Source organism: Alligator mississippiensis, chromosome 7 (genome assembly GCF_030867095.1).
Source record: "Alligator mississippiensis isolate rAllMis1 chromosome 7, rAllMis1, whole genome shotgun sequence".
Taxonomy (NCBI): Eukaryota; Metazoa; Chordata; order Crocodylia; family Alligatoridae; genus Alligator; species Alligator mississippiensis.
Window position 1 is genome coordinate 2,298,473 of NC_081830.1, and position 17,739 is coordinate 2,316,211.

The 17,739-nt window shown below is 50.4% G+C and overlaps 1 protein-coding gene across 1 annotated transcript in view; it reads right to left on the minus strand.

Moving 5' to 3' along the window:
* Window positions 1-1,249: 1,249 nt before the first annotated feature.
* Window positions 1,250-17,739, minus strand: part of LOC102568015 (uncharacterized) — a 35,620-nt gene continuing 19,130 nt past the window's right edge. The window contains exons 9-15 of the mRNA XM_059731307.1: window positions 11,575-11,718; window positions 9,791-10,249; window positions 9,482-9,692; window positions 8,112-8,287; window positions 6,623-6,749; window positions 4,158-4,274; window positions 1,250-2,702 (exon numbers count right to left, since the gene is read on the minus strand). Coding sequence (XP_059587290.1) covers window positions 1,822-2,702; window positions 4,158-4,274; window positions 6,623-6,749; window positions 8,112-8,287; window positions 9,482-9,692; window positions 9,791-10,249; window positions 11,575-11,718 — 2,115 coding nt within the window. The 3' untranslated portion in view covers window positions 1,250-1,821. The remainder of the gene's footprint in view (window positions 2,703-4,157; window positions 4,275-6,622; window positions 6,750-8,111; window positions 8,288-9,481; window positions 9,693-9,790; window positions 10,250-11,574; window positions 11,719-17,739) is intronic.

The following is a 17,739-nucleotide window of genomic DNA, read 5'->3' on the forward strand; positions in this document are numbered from 1 at the left end:
GTTCTCCGGTCTAAGAAAGGGGTGTCTGGGACTACTGCATGCAACGGTGGGCCTCTCTTTTTAGCAATTCACTTTGGATGTTCAATACAAAAGAACAGACACATGGACACACCGGTGGACTCCCTCGCTTAGCTGTGAAATAGTCTTCTGCAATAGAAACTGAATCTATTGAAATTGTTCACTTATTTCTGCTGGACTATGCCCCAGTGACTTGAAGTATGATTTAGGCAAGAAACACTGGCACAGGTATATGAAACTACCCTGAAAGTTTGGACGTCTATGAAAGACAGACTCATCCCTATCCAAAATTAGCAGGGTTTAGGGTTGAAAACCAGGTTTAGTTATGAGGCACGTTAATAAGGGGGCTGCCAATTTGCTCTCAGCCTTTCCCATAGCCCTACTGGGAGAGTCAGCATCATCATTAAGGAGCCAGGGGGTCTACCCATTTCCAATGTCCCTTCTTCCCCAGGCTTCTTCTCCTCTTTAATGATGGGCAGGTGGGCCCCAGTCAGCAAAGTATTGTTGTTGCTATGTCTTTCACTGAGACAGGGAGGATGTGGGCAGGCCAGTCCAGCCAGCGGGGCTGGATGTGGATGAGGGAAAGCAAAGAAACATTGATGTGCAATGAACCCCAGCCTTGGCCTTGGTAGCATCAGACTCATGCTCCTCTCTAATGGGGTCAGACGTATGGGGAAAGCAGCACTGGCCTGAGCCCTATTGTCTGTACCTATACTGTATGAGCTGGCTAGGATATGCCAGCTAGTGTTAAGGACATGGCCTTCCCTGTTGACCTTCCCAACAGGTGGCTGTCCTACCTAAAGTAGGAAAGGTCACCATAGAAGCAGATTGGAGTTGACTGGTGGGACCATGGAGACAGATAGGTGCCGTGACCCAAGGACTTGGTCTCACAGACCCATAAGTCATGGGTCTCATCCTAGCTAGGGTTGGCTGTAGAGGTGCCGAGATGACAAGAGCAAGGCTGGGGGCACGGAAGAAGGACCCCTCTGCAGAATTGCATCTGGTGTGGGTTGGGTCTAGGAGAGGGTCAGGGCCCTGTAGCTGGGTTCCTATTATCTGGGCTAGGGGAGGCTCCCAAAGGATTTTGAAAATTGTTCATATCTGAAAGCCCCTCCCCACAGACCAATAAAACTTTCTTCATGGCAGGGCCTACCCTGGAATGCACTTAGCAAAAGGGTGGAAAACCAAGGAAGATTGTGAGCTGCCCAAGACCAAAGTTATTAAGAATTAATTCATGGATATTCTCTTTATTTTTTTGTAGTGAATGTGTTATCCAAACTGATCCAAGTGGTGGGACGGGAGCCCTCCTAATTGATGTGGAAGTTAACGGGATAATCAAGAAAGTCAAAAAGCAGATCACACTGGTAATGTCCTAAAATGCCGGAGGAAGGAATAGTGAAGGGACATCTGGCTGGGCGTCCATGTGGGAGCTGCGGACTGGATGGTTCAAAGAGGTCTCTTTTCAGGGGAACTTTAGCATTGCATCCCCTGGTTTTTATCTTCTCTGTGTCTTAGCTCCATCACTTTAGCCGTGACCCTCTTGTCTTCTCCGTGTCAGCTGCAGCTCCAAGTTATCACAACAGCTGGCTTGGGACACCTCCATTGAAGGATGGGGTACCCCAGGTGCAGGACCCCCATCTCCACTTCACAGCTAGCAGAAGATGCTCCCTGTTGAGTGCAAAGGTCCACTCGTTGCTGGTGTCCGGTGAGGGGGGAGCTGGCATGGCAGAGAAACATTTCCTACAGTTGGCTCAATGGTCCGGCTTCTCCCCTGTGCTTTGTAAGGCTCTTCTCACACCAGGTTCAAGAAAACGGCTTCCCCCCACCGTGAATGCGCTGGTGGGTGGAGAGCGTGGAGCTCTTGCTGAAGCTCTTCCCGCACTGGGAGCAAGAGAACGGTTTCTCCCCTGTGTGCACGCGGCGGTGCCTGGTGAGCGTTGAGCTGTCGCTGAAGCTCTTCCCGCACTGGGTGCAGGAGAACGGCTTCTCCCCCGTGTGCACGCGCACATGCCTTATGAGGTTTGATCGGTCGGTGAAGCTCTTCTCGCACTGGCTGCAGGAGAAGGGCTTCTCCCCCGTGTGCACGCGCAGGTGCTGCGTGAGCGTGGAGCTCTGAGAGAAGCTCTTCCCGCACTGGCCGCAGGAGAAAGGCTTCTCTCCGGTGTGCACGCGCATGTGGGCCCAGAGGTTATCCCACCGGGTGAAGCTCTTCCTGCACTTGGCACAGCAATACGGCTTCTCCCCCATGTGCACAGGCTGGTGGCTTTGGAGATTGCTCAGGGGGAGAAAGCTCTCCTCCGTCTCGGAGCAGAGCGGGGGGCGCTCCCCCAGGTGCATTCTTTGGTGCCTAATGAGATGGTATTTATTTTGGAAGCTGGCCCCACACTCAGTGCAGGGGTAAGTCTTGTCCCTCCTGCGGGTTCCCCTGGGGGCCCTGAGCTCCTCTTTGTCTCCAAAGCTCTCTCTAGGTAGACACAACCCTTCCCCCTTGCGAACCCTATCCTCCTGGATCACCAGGTGCCTCTGTCCTTCAAATTCTTCCTTGCACACAGGGCTCTTTTGGGTTTCAATTGTTTTCTGTCCCTCTTGAACGGGCAGCTGGTTTCTGGCTGGAAGTGGGCTATGATTTGCAGGGCTTTCCCGAGGAGGCTTCTGCTGAACTCTGCTCTGTGTTTCAGCATCTGCTGGGTAGAGAAAGGAGGGCAGCAATGAGTCTCTGTTCAGCTGGCAGAGAGAAAAAACCCTGCTCTTTCCAACTTTCCAAAATCTGGAACATGCTCAAGAGTATGGCTGAGCCTTAGCTACTCCGTGAGAACAAGTAAAATCCTAAAGATCGGACACACCGAGTTCAAGATTTGGCACCCAGCCCAAGCTGGCCTGGGGGGCACTATAGGCACCGAGGTAAGCACCAGGCCCCAGCACAGCTCAGGTAGGCAGGCATGCTCCGGGGAAAAAAAAAAGAGAAAAAAAGATCAGGCTTGCTGCTCGCCCCCCACCCCAAGTGGAGCCCGTCTACTTGGGTTGCCGCCAGGTCGCGCAGCCCCTGAGCTGCACGGGGCCCGTGCTTCCCTCTGCTGCTGCTGCACTTCATTAGGTAGCAAATGAAAACACCCCCGGAGGTGTTTTATCTTGCTATGTACCCAAGTCATTTAAAGCTCAATACGCTGCCGAGAGTGAAAACAGCATCACCGTTTCATAGACATTAGGACTGGAAGGGACCTTGCAAGATCATCGGGTCCATTCAAGTAGCTTAAAAAGGGCATTTAAGCTGCTTTAAAGGCCGATTTTGTGGCATGTACAAAGGCCCAATAAGCCCAATTCCCCCAGTCTTTCCTCATAACTCATGTCTCCCAACACCCTTACCGTTTTTGTTGCCCTCCGCTGGACTGTCTCCAATTTGCACACATCCTTTCTGAAGTGGGGGCCCCAAAACTCGGCACAGGACTCCAGATGTGACCTCACCAGTGCTGAACAGAGGGGAATAATCACTTCCCCTGACCTACTGGCAATACACCTACCAATGCAGCCCAGGATGCCATTAGCCTTCTGTACGACAAGGACATACTGCTGGCTCCTATTTAGTTTATTGTCCACTGTCCCCGCCAGGTCCTTTTCTGCAGAGCTGCTGCCCAGCCCATCAGCCCCGACTCTGTACTGGTGCATGGGATTGTTTTGTCCTACATGCTGGACTTTGCACTTGCCCTTTATTTCCCTGAGTGTCATTGCAGGGGTGGAAGGAAGGTCCAATTCATACTAAACATTAGGACCAGCAGCAGAGCTCCAGCCTCCCTGCAGTCCAAGCCTTGATAGTCCATCACGAGCTCTGCTGACTACGAGAGCTACCACAGGGCAATTTAAATTGGATCATAACCCAATGGTGCAGTTGTCATCCCTGGAGGTGTTCAGGAGGAGGCTGGACAAGCACCTCGTTGAGCTCGTTTGAGCCCAATTACCTCCTGCCTATGGCAGGGGACCAGACTTGATGATCTTACAGGTCCCTTCTGGTCCTTCTATTCTAGGATTCGGTCCAGGTAGGGCCACCTTGGGTTGGGATATCAACCTAATCAGGATGGATATTCTAGGCCATGGCACCTCAGGTATACCTGATTTGTATACCTGAGAGAAGTATCAACACTCACCTGGGGACAGGCCAGCAATCAGTGTATTTTCTCCAGGTTCTTCAGCTTCGCAGACCCAGAGCTCCACCTCCCCTCGCTGGATGCGGCAAATTAAGTCTGGGGTGGGACCTTGATACCCTGTTGGGAGAAGTGTAGAAAGGATGGTTAGGCTTAGTTACCGAATTGGGATTTAGGGAATAGACGCAATGGACTCAAACATGTTAATGGGGAGTCAAAGGAAAATATAAAAGGTGGACATTTAGCAACCAAAAGATGACACTACAGGAAGAAGCCTTCAACAAATTAAGGCCCTTGTGGCTCAAATAAGTGGAAGGATGGTCATATGAAAACAAAGAAAGAAAGGCACAATTCATTCAGGAGTATATACAGAATACAAAACTCACAGTGGCACCATCAAAGGTGGGCAGAGATGCAGCGATTTCCAATTTATGACAAAGGTAGAGAAATTTTTTATGGTTTTATTTTTAAAATACTAAAATGAAGAGGGAGACGGTAAAAACACTCCTGGTTGGATAACACAATTTATCATGGCACAATTCCAAGCAAAGAAATGGAAATGGGTTTATTCTCATTGACATTTTGCAAGGAGGAGTTGTGGAAGCTAAAAAAGTCAATGGCAGATCGATGACAATGAACGACTGCACAGGGGAGAAAGTTACTTAGCCACTCTTCTAAAATATAGGAAAATGTTATTGCAGCCAGTCAAGAGGAGCACGCATAACAGTGCCCACAAGTTTGATTTTAGAAAAGGAAAGAGTACAAGAAATCCTCAGACACTTTCAAGAAAAGTACAGAGACTAAACTGTTACTTGTAGTCTTTGTAGAGTTAGAAAAAGTATTTGAGCAGGTTCCTGACGCAGGTTGGAGCAAGCCCCCGTAAGACAGATCCGCTGGAAGTGAAATATAAATTTTCTCCAGGGCTTTGCACTCAGCCAACTTATTTTTATCATAATGATGGGTGATCCATGAGAAGAGGATCAGCACCTTGGCAGAGAAGTTCCCTACCCAGTGGGTGCGTCTACAGGAGACGCTAACTGCACAGCAGCCTAACAAAACTGTGCAGTAGCATGCCAGGCAAAACCTGTGCTAATACGCTACTGTGCAGTAGTATTAGGCTAGTGCGCAGTGACTGTCTGCCAAAACCCATGTGCCGGTGCTACTTCACACTAGTGCCAGTTACTGTGCATTGATTTAGGATTTGGTTATGCAAGTACTAAACTTAATGCGCAGTAACTATGGTGCATTAGTGAACATGTAGACGCACCCAGTAAAAGGGAAGTACCTCAAACCTCCACACAAGCCAGAACAAGCACCCTTAATTAAAATACTCTCGAGCAGACAATTGGTTCTCACGAGGCTCTGCACTTGGCCCACTTATAGATGTTAGATGTTAGACTTCTTTATATCACAATGATAGGATTCATAGTAGTAGTTTGAAGTCAGAAGGGACCTGAAGAGATCATCAGGTACCACTGGAGAAGACTTTAGATGCTCGGCACTGCGGGTTTTATGATGTTTGCATGCAGCTTCCTGATACACAGAGTGATTTTAGGAAGAGGACAAAAAATAGTAATTAAAAAAAAAAAAAGCTTTACAGAAAATGTTCCCTCTAAAGTGTAGCGACCTATGAGCATGCCACTTCTTGTTCCCACCTCCCCCTGTAACACTGTCCTGGGGAAGATCACAGCCTCTCCCTAACAGTTAACATACCCAAAGGTACAAAATCCATTGCACGGGTCTGGACTCCACTCAACCGAATAACAAGTATCCCCATGCAATGGGTTTTGCAATAATAGATACTAACGGTGAGTACTAAATGAGAACGGGAGTGGCGTGTGGTTTGTTTGGAGGGAGAGAAGGGGCAGGTGTTGCTTGCACAGTGGAGGGGAGCCAGGCTGCCTATGCTGCAGGAGGGGTGAAGGGAAGGGAGGAGAGGAGCTGGAGAGGCTGGGGAGCAGAGCAGCTCCCCAGAGCCAGCCCCCACCTGGCCCCCAGGAGCGAGGAGGCACACGGTGTCAAGGCTGGGGAGCAGTTTCCCAGCCCAAACCCCAGCACTCAAATGTGCAACCGGGAATTGTTACACTTGGACAGGATGCAATAAGAGAGTGAGGACATAAAAAAATTCCTAGGAAAGTTCTTGGCAATTTTTTCTGCACATTGAACTGGGGATAGTAGTCCGGACAGGCTGGGAAGGCAAAAGGGAGACCCATCCTGCAAAGAAGCTGCAGAATATGGAAGCACCAGGAGTTAGACAAGTGGGGAGAACCCAAGCACAAACATCTGGATAAAGAAAGGACATAGAAATGTGAGAGAGACGTGAGCAATGAGAGTGCACTGGGGAGGAAGGGGATTTAAGCCACTAGCCCAAAGTTCATGAGGATAAAATTGTTTAAAAAAAAAATATGGAGAAAACAATAATATTGAGCTGAAATCAGTCCAGGGAGAAATAATAAACAGAGCTTTACCCAGGGAAACAAGAGTTTGGTAATTCCTCAGCATCTGGTCCCAGTAAAGCACCTTGTCTCCATCGTCCAGCAGCTCCCACTCCTTCTGCGTGAAGTACACGGCCACGTCCTCAAAGGTCTCCCGGAGCTGCAGTCACAAGGGTTACACACTCAGCATCTCCTGTCCCCGTACCCCGAGCCATATGCTGTGACAATGATTTGTGAGCCAGGTAGGGATGCAGCATTCCCCATTACTCAGCTAACACGTGATATTAATAGAGCATTGTGGACAGAGGAGTTCATTTGTCTGTTTTAGCCCATCTCCTCCTTGGAGATGGTGCAGCTACTCTCTCTGTACCTGCAGAGCCTGCAGTGCAGGCATCAAGAGCCTCCTCCGGGGAAGCTGTTTCCACGGCAGTGACTGGGAAGGGAGACTCCAGGCACACGTCCACACACTAACACATCTTAACATGGGTGTGCGGACTGACTTGGGACTGAAGTTAGTCCCAAGTCAATGGACACACATGGCATTAATGTGCATTAGCGTGTCTACACATTCACTAATGTGATTTAACTATTCACACCTCAATTTGATACCTGCTTTATGCAGGTGTCAAATTTAGGCTCAAACAGCCTTAAATCATTATATTTAAGCTGCATTAAGAGTGTGCATGTGTGAACACATGCCCTTAATGTGCTTTAAAATCAGACTAATGTGCATGTGTAGACACACCCCAGGAGTTTATCCATCTGCATCAGATACCTCCCTAGGGCACGCCTGGGCCTTGCACAGTGATGTCAGGAGGCTGCCTTTGCTTCCCAGGTGGCTTTTGGGCGAAAGCTTTGAAAAGCCTCGAGTCTAGGGTGGGATTGAGTGGCTCCATACAACACAAGGGACCTCCCTGCCAATGTCTTTCCTGCTACAGCCATTCCTGCTGTGTGTGGCTCATGAATGGAAATGAAAGGCAGAGGAGAAAGTAGAGGCAGGAAGGGGGAATGTGGATTCTCAATAGCCTGGGTTAGTTTGGGGCAGGCTGAACTCAGTGCAAAATGAGTTTAGAAACAGGAGAAAGAGGGAACTGTGGTTGCCAAACTCGGCGTACAAAGACTATAACATTACAGCTCCTGGGACCACAAGTGTCTGGATTCCCTTGGGCAGAAGTCACAACTATGGGCATGGAGGGGGCTCGTACAGATAGCGCCAGCTCTGGGAATGTCCTTTATTTCCATCGGACATTGGTACAAAGGGATGGGGATTAGTATGCACAAACCCCAAGGAAGTGAAACAGCAACTGGCTTGCTTTATCCTTACACACAACTATTTCAGATTTGGGGACTCCCTCTAGTTACATGCAAGTGGCACTGCCATGGTCACATATGGCTTCCAGTATATTTAACAGTCCTCAAAAAGTCTTTCAGCTTCCCCACTTCTCTCCCCAGTTCTCCTGCCTCCTCATGGGCTCTGCCCGTTGCACTTCCACACCCAACGTGGAGATGGTGCCTTGCTCACCTGTATACTCTCTCTCTTCTTTGGAGGTCTGTCCTGTCCCTTCTGCACTTGTTCTGGCTCAGCTATTAGGGAGCCCCTCTCCCCTAGTCTCCTTGGGGAAGTCCTCTGAAGCTCTGGGTTTGCAGGTCCTCTCTCAGGAGGCTGCTCTTCAGTGTTGCTCAAGGTCTCTGCACCTGCTGGATGGGGAAAAGGATCCACAGGTTAGATTCACTGCTGCTGGCACAGGGAAATCCCTGCCCTTCCCCTGCACTGGCCTGTCCCTAAGGCAGTTGCAGGTCTCAGTATGTGGGAGCAGAGGGAGAATGAAAAGGTAAAGATCCACAGCTCTTACTAACAGACCTCCACAGCCATGAGGGTGTAGACAAGTCCCAGTGGCTCTGTCCATGCTCCAAGTGGTCAATCACACCATGGCAGAGCCTGCAAGGACATCGCTTCCTGAGCCAGGACACGCTGGGAACAAAACTGCTCCCAGGTTCCAAAATTTAAGGGAAACCCTGAGTCAGTTTGCACCAGGGTGTGCACCGGGGCTTTTAGGGGGACACCGGTGAAACAGGAAAAGCTGATCTCCTGGAGCACTGATCCCATCAAAACGTTCGGGCAAAAGAGAGCTTTCTGCTGCTGGAAACGACAGAGCCACTTGCTCCTTACTTGCTCCCGGGGAAGACTTTTGTCTGGGGCACAAACCCAAGCAACTTTCATCTGCCGATGAGACACAGGTTTCCTCTGTGCTGGGCAGCGTGCCGCACAAGTAACTTATACATTAAGCAGCCAAATAACACCGGGGAAACCCATTTCCTGGGCACCTATAGCAGCCCCTTAGTGGGCACAGAGCTCACAACAGAGATGAGAGAGAGGGGCAAGTGGAACGCAATCATTAATTTTTGCATTGGTAAAACTACGAGGCCCAAGCAACACAAAAGGATCTTTCTGCTGGGTGCTGCACACATGCAGTGAAAAACTTCAAGTCTCTCAAACTATAGGCTGCCCAGTAGGAGAGATCAGAGCCCCATCTCACCTCAGCCACTCGGTTATAAATACTAATATAATAAAAGGCTTTGTCTGTCTGTCTGTCTGCAATGCTTTTTCCCAACTGTGCATGCAGTTTCCTCAGCTGGCCAGGCAGCTGGGGGCTGGGGCAGATGGGTTAAAATGGGAGCCCCTCCACCAGCGCCACCATCTCCTGCAGCCTCCGGTGTGGTGGCTCCTTCCACCCACCTCCACAGAAGCAAAAAAAAATTAAAAATAAATAATTGGGTAGAGTATTTTAAAAGTGGCGGGCCAGCTGAGGAAACCCTCTGCTGTAGCGGGTTTGGACTGGAAGGGTGTGGGGGGAGAGAGGAAGCGGGGTTGGACCCAAAAGGGTCCATTACCTGATTCCCGGTAGACAGGGGCCTTCACTTTGGGGACGTGAGGCAGCTCATCCTGAGGTCCTGGCGTTTCACCCCATCCTTCCTCCTCCTGGGGCATGTTTGCAGGATGGGGCCGCATCTCCTCCAGCCAGGAATCAAGAGGCTCCCATAATGCCTCCGTGGGTGCCTTCTGGTCCGAGGACACTTCTTGGACCTTCACACCCACTATTACCTGGGGACGAGACATATTACCGGGGTGCCGGGAGCATCCCCCAGACACACAGAGAGATGGGGAGGGAAGCATTGATGATCAGGGTGAAACGCTCTCACCTGGAGCTTCTCATCCTCCATCTGCTCCAGCTGAAACTGCTCAGCCAGGGCCACTGCTTTGGCGCACGTCTCCACACCGTGTTCCCACACCCAGCTCTGCATCTCCTGGGGCAGGACGGCCAGGAACTGCTCCAGCACCACCAGCTCCAGCATCTGCTCCTTGCTGTGGCGCTGGGGCTCCAGCCAGCCCCGGCACAGCTCCCGCAGGCGGCTGCAAACTTCGCGTGGCCCTTTGGCATCCTGGTAGCAGAAGCCCCTGAAGTGCTGACGCCGCTTCTCTGGGATAGAGGGGTTGTTCCCTGGAGCCACATGTAGGGTTACTGGGGCTGATGTGAGGGCTGGACAGGTGGGGTCTGGAACTGGTGCCATCCCACACTTGGCAGCCATCGTCTCTGCCAGTGGAAACCCCACCCTGGCTCTGACACCGGAGGCTCTTGGTAGTCTCGTCTCCTGCAGCACCTGTGGGAAAGGAGATAATGAAACTTAAACATATCACGTGATGGAAGAGCCAGGACCACAACCCATTGCCCCAGTTTCATGGCCTGCCCACCGCTGCCACAGTTCGTGGGGAGTGGAACGGCTCCCACAACACCCCTCCATGGAGCCATCCACACCTGCCAGCATCCTCTCCTGGGAGGTGTACCATGGGAGGCCAACTTGCTAAAAGGTTATCTAGTTAAAGCTGAGCAGAAGCTGAAAGTTTTGTCGAAGCATAAATATTGGCAAAGACAACAGGAAGATGTGCAGAAGGAGAGAAAGTGTGACACAAGTGTGCCAGGAGGCATGTACTTATGCAAGTAAGTTTTAGTAAAATACCCTAAAAAAATCAATTTCTGTAAATAGCCAGTAGTAGAAAATAATAATAGTAGAAATAATGACAAGTGCCAAAAAAGTATTTAAAAGTTTGGGAGCAAGAGGACTGCTGGGCTGCACCCCTGAGCTTCCCACAAGACTCTGAACTGTCTGATCACTGGGATACCAAGCAAGCTTCACTTGCAAGGCAACTAGCACGTTTCTTAATAGAAGGATGTGGGCTACCCGCTAAATAAACTTACACAAACGGTGTGGAAACTCCTCTTAAGCACTCTTTTTCTCAGAAACCCACTGGTTCCTCACCCCACAGACACACAGCCCCTTCCTCAACCCCAGTCCATCCCTCCTCTTCAGGGTACCTGCTGCTCTGACCCTGCCTGGGACAGGACTCAGCCCAGAGCCCCCTAATTGCACGGGAGCCCATAAGGTCTTAGCCTTGCACCATCTACCCTTAAGCAAGAAAAAACTCCTGCATTTTTTCCCCCATTAAAATAGTTGTTTCTCAATTTGTCACTGAAATATTGTGGGTTACAGTTTCTGGAAACAATTACGTTTTCATTGGAAAACCAAAAGCATTATTTTTTGTTGCCAGAACAGATTCCTCCCCCCACCCTTCAGTGGGTGTGTCTACACATTCATTAATGAGCAGTAGTTACTGCACATTTAGTTTAGTACTTGCTTAATGAAGTACTAACTAAATGCGCGGTAACTACAGTTCCTGTGCAGTAGCGCCGGTGCACGGTTTTAATGATGCTTACTGCGCCGTGGCCTACTACTACTGCACAATAGTGTATCCGCACGGTTTTTGCCTAGCTTGCTACTGCACCGTGTTATTAGGCTACTTCTCCTTAAGCGTCTCTTGGGCCGCTTGCGTCATGAACTTGTCAGAGGAGCCTCCGAAAACTAAAAAAGGCACGTTTCACAATTCTGCACGAGGCATATTCAACATGTTTTGATCACCTCTCACTTACTGTCTTAGGCCAAGTGGTTTCTGGACAACACTCCCTGTGCTGCTGGAGAGCTCTGGGACTGAATCCTGATGGGTATTTTCCCTTCCTGGAGACGTATTGTGACTGAGAGCGAGATGACTTGTTTGCAACAAGACACTCCTGATATTAGGAGTGGTGGTGGGGGAGAAAGGTCTATGATGTAGAGCCTAGACCACAAAAACAGCAGAGAAAAACCCTAGAGGCAAATCCCACGCATGTGAAAGGGGGGAAGGCTTTCCCCTCTCCCTCCTGTCCTGCACAAGTACCCCTGACTTCTGCAGTCTCAGCAGCAATCTCCATTTATTCTCCAAAGAACAATTTCCATTAAGTTCAATTTTTCGAGTATCGTAAGATCTTACTGTCTTTCCTTGATAATGCATTGCTGCCCTTGATGTGGAAAGATGGGTTTAAAAGGAGAGCCCCATCTGTATCTTCTATTTAGTGCTGTGAGGTTTGGTGAGTAACCCCTTCCTTTCCTGAAAGCCTTTGTACCTGAAAAGTCCCAGAGTAGGATGAGAAGTTACTCTAGCCGAATGCAGAATCCAGTGTGCGTGCGTGCGTGCAAACCGGGCTCCTCGCTATAACAAATTCAAGAGAGTCCAGTGGAGAGCAGTGAACACAGTTCAGGGACTGGGGCACACGTCTTATGAGGAGAGGTGGAGGCAACTGGGTTTATTTATTCTGCAGAAGGGAAGACTGAGGTGGGATTGAATAGCAGCCTTCAGCTACCTAAAGAGGGGGTGCAAAGAGGACGGAGCTGGCCTGTTCTTAGTGGGACATATGACAGGACAAGGACCAATAGGCTCAAGTTGCAGCAAGGGAAGTTGAGGTTGGATATTAAGCAAAACTCTCACTAGGAGGGCAGTAAAGCATTGGAACAGGTGACCCAGAGAGGTGGTGGACTCTCCATCCTTGGAGGTGTTTAAGACCCAGTGAGACAAAGCCTTAGCTGGGATGATGGAGTTGGGACTGGTCCTGCTTGGAGCAGGGGGCTGGACTAGATGTGACCTCCTGAGCTCCCTTCCAGCCCTCGTTTTCTACACTTCCATGACTCGATGGATCATCCCGTCCTCTCGTCGGCGTTGCACGCTGGGGGAAGCACAGAGAAGCCTGTGTGCTCCATGTGTGGCTCCTTTGTTCCCAGCTGTCTCAGAGAGCGCAGCATCTGCTTTAAATCTTTTGCAAGGCCCTTTCTCTTCCCCACCTCCCTTCATCCGCACTTATTTTTGATTTCCTGCCCACCGCAGGTTTGCTTCCATCTTTATGTCCGGGTTTAAACCCCACCCCTGCTTCCTTCTCTCCTTTTAGAGCCTCCGAAAACCTTGCCACCGAGGAGGATTTCAGCGATCTGATGTCTCAGATTAGCTCAGCAAAAATCCTCCCGGGTCAAAGGGTTCTTTGTCTCACCCTGCTCTGCTCCCCCCACCTCCTGCACCAGCCATCTTTGCTTCTGCAGGTCCGGCCAGCTGCTCCGAGCAAGGATTTCCCTAGCCAGTCTCTTCTCATAAAAATCATAGAAAACGAGGGTTGGAAGGGACCTTAGGAGGTCACATCTAGTCCAACCCCTTGCTCAAAGCAGGACAATCCCCAACTAGATCAGCCCAGTTTTGCAAATTGCCCCTCTCTAAGGGCTCTACACCGCACAAGGGTGGTGGGGGGGGGGGTGCCTTTTAGAGGCAAAGAGGGTGTGGGATCAGGGATGTTTGCCAGGCTCACACGGCCAGCTTGTGCCCTGGGGATGCTCCCCTTATCCAGCTGGGGCTGGGAAAGGGCTGACTGCACTGTCCTCTGGGATGCCGTGCCCAAAGAGGGCTGTTTGTGCCCCAAAACTTGCAAAGAACAATTTTTTCCAACTACGTAGTCGTTCTAATCAAAGACACCGCATTTACCCAAAGAGGCTTGAATGCCTACTGTTCCCACCTGGGCTTTTCCTCCTGCTTTCGGGCAATTGCAGTGACCTGCCTGCCCAGCCCGGCTCTGCCCTGACACAGGCTGGGTTGGGCGGGCACCGGGGAGGCTAATCTGCCCCATTCTCCCAGGTGAGGAGCACCCTGCTGGGATGAAGGGCACAGACCCCTCCTGCCCCTCGGCGCTGCCTGGGGCTATCTCATGCCCCAACCCGAGTTGCCTCCCACCTGCAGGGCAAGCAGCAAGCTTCTGCCTCCCTGGACACAGCCCCCCTCCTCCTTCCCTGCACTCACCAGCCCTCCGCAGAGACGTCCTCCCTGGCCCCGGAGCTGCAGCAGGGGCTGGGAGCGGCTCAGAGCCCAGGGAGGAGGGGAGAGAAGTGGAGGCGGGCACTGGAAACCTCTTCTCTCTCTTTGCACATAGCTTCAGCCCCACGTCCTGCTTCCAGGAGGGCCTGGGCAGCCCTCCCCATCCCAGCCCCTGGGAGTCTAGTTGGGGCTGGTCCTTCTTCAAGCAAGGGGGTTGGACTAGACCAGTGGTGCTCCACCTTTTGCGGACCACAGGATTGCCAACTTGCAGGATTTTTTGGCGCTGTTCTTAAAGCCAGCACTTCAGGAATGTGAAAAACTTGGCTCTTCCTTACATGCACATATGTGCATATAGACATAAGAAAGGGCTAAGTCCCATTCCTGAAGTCTATGTTTTTTTTCATGCCCCTGAAGTGCAGACTTTAAGAACAACGCCAAAAGTCATGAGAGTTGGCAACCCGGGACCAGGACCCATTTGGCAACACGGATGGCCGGTCCTGCCCCCGTGCTCCTCACTCCTGACCCACAGCCCGTGCGGGGTGTGCATGGTGGGGGATAAGGGGGTCCCAAGCAGCCCATTGCAAGTTGCAATTCTGTCAGCCTGCAAGGGAAAAACCACGCTTTTCCCTATTTTCCCCTTTTAAAGGAGAATTCATTTTTAAAGTTTGTGTGTGACCCTTTCCACTTTTGGGTCATGGCCCACAGGTTGAGAAATACTGGACTAGGCGACTTCCTTTTCTACCCTGAGACCTATCCAAATACCCCCAGACACCTGGAGTGGGACCTGAGCACCCCCAGGAGAGTTCCCCAGTCCAAGGGAAACCTTCCCATCCCCCTAGGGATCTGGGCTTCAGAGTAAGAGAGGTTAATCTTAGTGTGGGAAGGCAGCAGGGTCTTATCTTACCTTGCAGCTTTGCTTGATGGTAAAAATAGAGAAGGGCCAACAAGTGCTGAATGCCCTTCCTGATTCTGCAAGGTGAGCATCCAGGTGTTTTTTGAAGATATCCAGAGTAGGTGACTGTGCCACTTCTAGGGGGAGTCTATTCCAGACCCTGGACACTTGAGTTGTAAAGCAGTTTTTCCCTTATGTCTAATCTAAAGTGGTCTTATAGCAATTTATGACCGGTAGTCCTGGTCTTCCCCTGGGGAGCCCTGGTGAATAGACAGTCTCCCAGTCCCTGTTATGCACCCTTTAAATATTGCCAGGCTGCCAGCAAATCCTCTGCGAGTCCTTCTCCAGGATGAACGAAGCCAAGTCTCTCAGCCTCTCATTGTACGTCCTTTTCTCCATACCTCTAACCATGCACGTAGCCCTCCTTCGTACTCAGTCAAGTTCCCTCCTGAAGTGCGGTGCCCAGAAGTGGGCACAATACTCCAGCTGAGGCTTTGCCAAGTAAAGCAAAAGGTGGTCCCTTGGCCCCAGTGCGTCACTCAGCCCCTCAGGGGCTTAGGGTTTTTTTGCTCTTTTTTTTCTTAATTTTATGTCTCAGGCCAAATTACTCAAATCCATTCCAAGTCCCATCCTCGGACAAGAACTCAAGTCACTCAGGTTTGCATGCTGTTGCCACTGGCAAGCATCTTACCTCCCAGACTCTTCAGCCTGGGGTTTCGGATACTCCCCAAACCATGGTAAGCATCCTATGTGCAAGCCTCAAGTCCAGAATCTTGCTTGGCCTTAGCTAAAATGCCAAAATAGCAAATCCCCCGGTTCTGTAAAATAAAACTTGTAAGTGAGATCCTCCCATTGGGGGACTAGAGTAGACTTGCATAGGAGTGCCTGCCCACAGTGCATTGAAAAGTCTCCACCCTCAACTACTAGCTCTAGGTGCTCTTAGCCTACAAAAAGCTGAGAGAAAGCCTGCAGGAATCAGAGCCAGACTGACCTCTCTGGTTGCAGGATGAAGCGTTTAGTAGGCTGGGCTCCACCACTTTTGATCAAGTGTCCTTCTCCTTTGCCAGGCGTGTCTTATTAGCCCAGTACTAGGCCTGCCCCTAGGTGCTGCAGTTTAAACTATGCATTACAGCCCATATCTTCTCCCCTGCTGATTTTTTTAGCGCTGTATATTTTACCTGGCTGCTTGCTTACTCTGCAGCTGACTACTTCCTTGCAAAAGGAATCAAAACTCGTGGAACGAGTGATAGCTTTTATTTGACCAACTCGACATTTGCAAGCAAATCACTGTATGCATCTGCAAGCTTCCGGGCACACGCACCCTTCATCAGGCATCGAAAAGAGCAGAGATTGTAAAAGTTCATCTTAGCTTCCTACCTCTCAGGTAGCAGGTGTTAGGAGGGCCTGTTATGGGGAGCAAAAAGACCCTTTAACTTTGCTATTGCCAGGGGCAGGATGAGTCTGGTAGGTGCCTGTGGGGTTCAGTCTGCAGCTGGTCCCCTTAGGTCCACTCCTGCTGCACCTTGCTGTTCAAAATAAATCAGAGATGATGTTTTATCCTGCCAAAAAAACAAACAAACCAGGAGAAAAGGGAAGGATCAGGCACTTCCATCTCTCAGTTTTGTTCTACTTGGGCATGTCTATGCCGTGCTGTTGGCTAATGAACTGCACAGTAAGTGTCTTAGTGTCTACACATGTGCCCCTATTAGGGTGCATGCAAATACAAGTCCTACCCTGCTGAGGAGGGGGTTTTTATGTGCAGTGCCACATGTGCAGATGCTGACCAGCTGGTGGGGGCACAAGGCAGCTTCAGTGCAGGGGCTGCCTGCTGTCCAGCCCCACATTGATGCACCCTTATGCCTCAGTCAGCCCCTCTGCAGTATACTGAGCCCAGCTGGAGCAGCTGGCAGGCTGCTAGCTGGGGCTGCTGTGGCCCGGCTTAACGAGCTCTAGTATGGGCGCATGTGCAGATGCATGCCAGGGAGCTTCCAGACAGCAATATATTGCAAAGCAATAAGCTCTGCAGTGTATTGCTGCCCCCTGATGGCACATGTAGATGCTCCCCTTGTGTGTCTATTATTTAATGGCTCAGTCTGACCCCCTTTCTGGGTCCCAGAAGGGCTCCCCTTCTCTCTGGCTCTTTCCCCACCTCTGGTCAACAAAGAGGATGGAGCGGGACTATTCTTAGTGGTGACAGATGACTAAACAAGGGGTAGTGGTCTCAAGTTGCAGCAAGGGAAGTTTAGGCTAGATCTTAGGAGCAATTCTCTCGATAGGAGGACAGTAAAGAACTGGAACAGGTTACCCAGAGAGGATGTGGGATCTCTATCCTTGGAGCTTTAAGTCCTGGCTAGATAAAATATTGGCTAGGGTGAGATAGCTGGTGATGGCTCTGCTTTGTGTAGTGGGTCGGACTAGATGTGAGCCCCCGAGATCCCTCCCCACCCTCATTTTCTATGGCTGTATAAGACACAGTAGCTTGTGGAGGCATACAGGCAAGAAGCAAAACGAACAGCATGCGATTCAGATCGCCCGGCAAGGAGCTTGAGAAAAAATGTGACTTGACCCAATAGTCTTCACAGAGTTTACAAGCGTCCCTGATGTGAACAAATGTTGGTGTCAACTCTCAGCTGAATTTGAGCAATGAACAAATATGCCTCAGCAATGCAGTGTGGAAACGGGCAGTTTCTGCTAAACAGTTTGACTTGGGCCTAGATTACACTTACAACTTGTGCTAGTATTACTGCACTAGTATGAGGTGACACTACAGTCAGTGTGACTATCCGGGCGAAGATGACTAATAAAAATCGATCTATCCCATTTCCAGACAGCAATACAGTGACTGTATGTGCATAAAACAACTTTAAATGGATGCGTGCCCACACTCCCAGTGGTCACACTGGAACCAAGCAGAAAAACCATCAAACAACTACAGCCTATGCTGGACACATATCAGACCTTGAGAGAAATATTCCTAGCCTCTTTTCTCCTGGCTTTCAAACAGTCCCCCAACCTTGCACAACTCAGTATTAGAAGCAA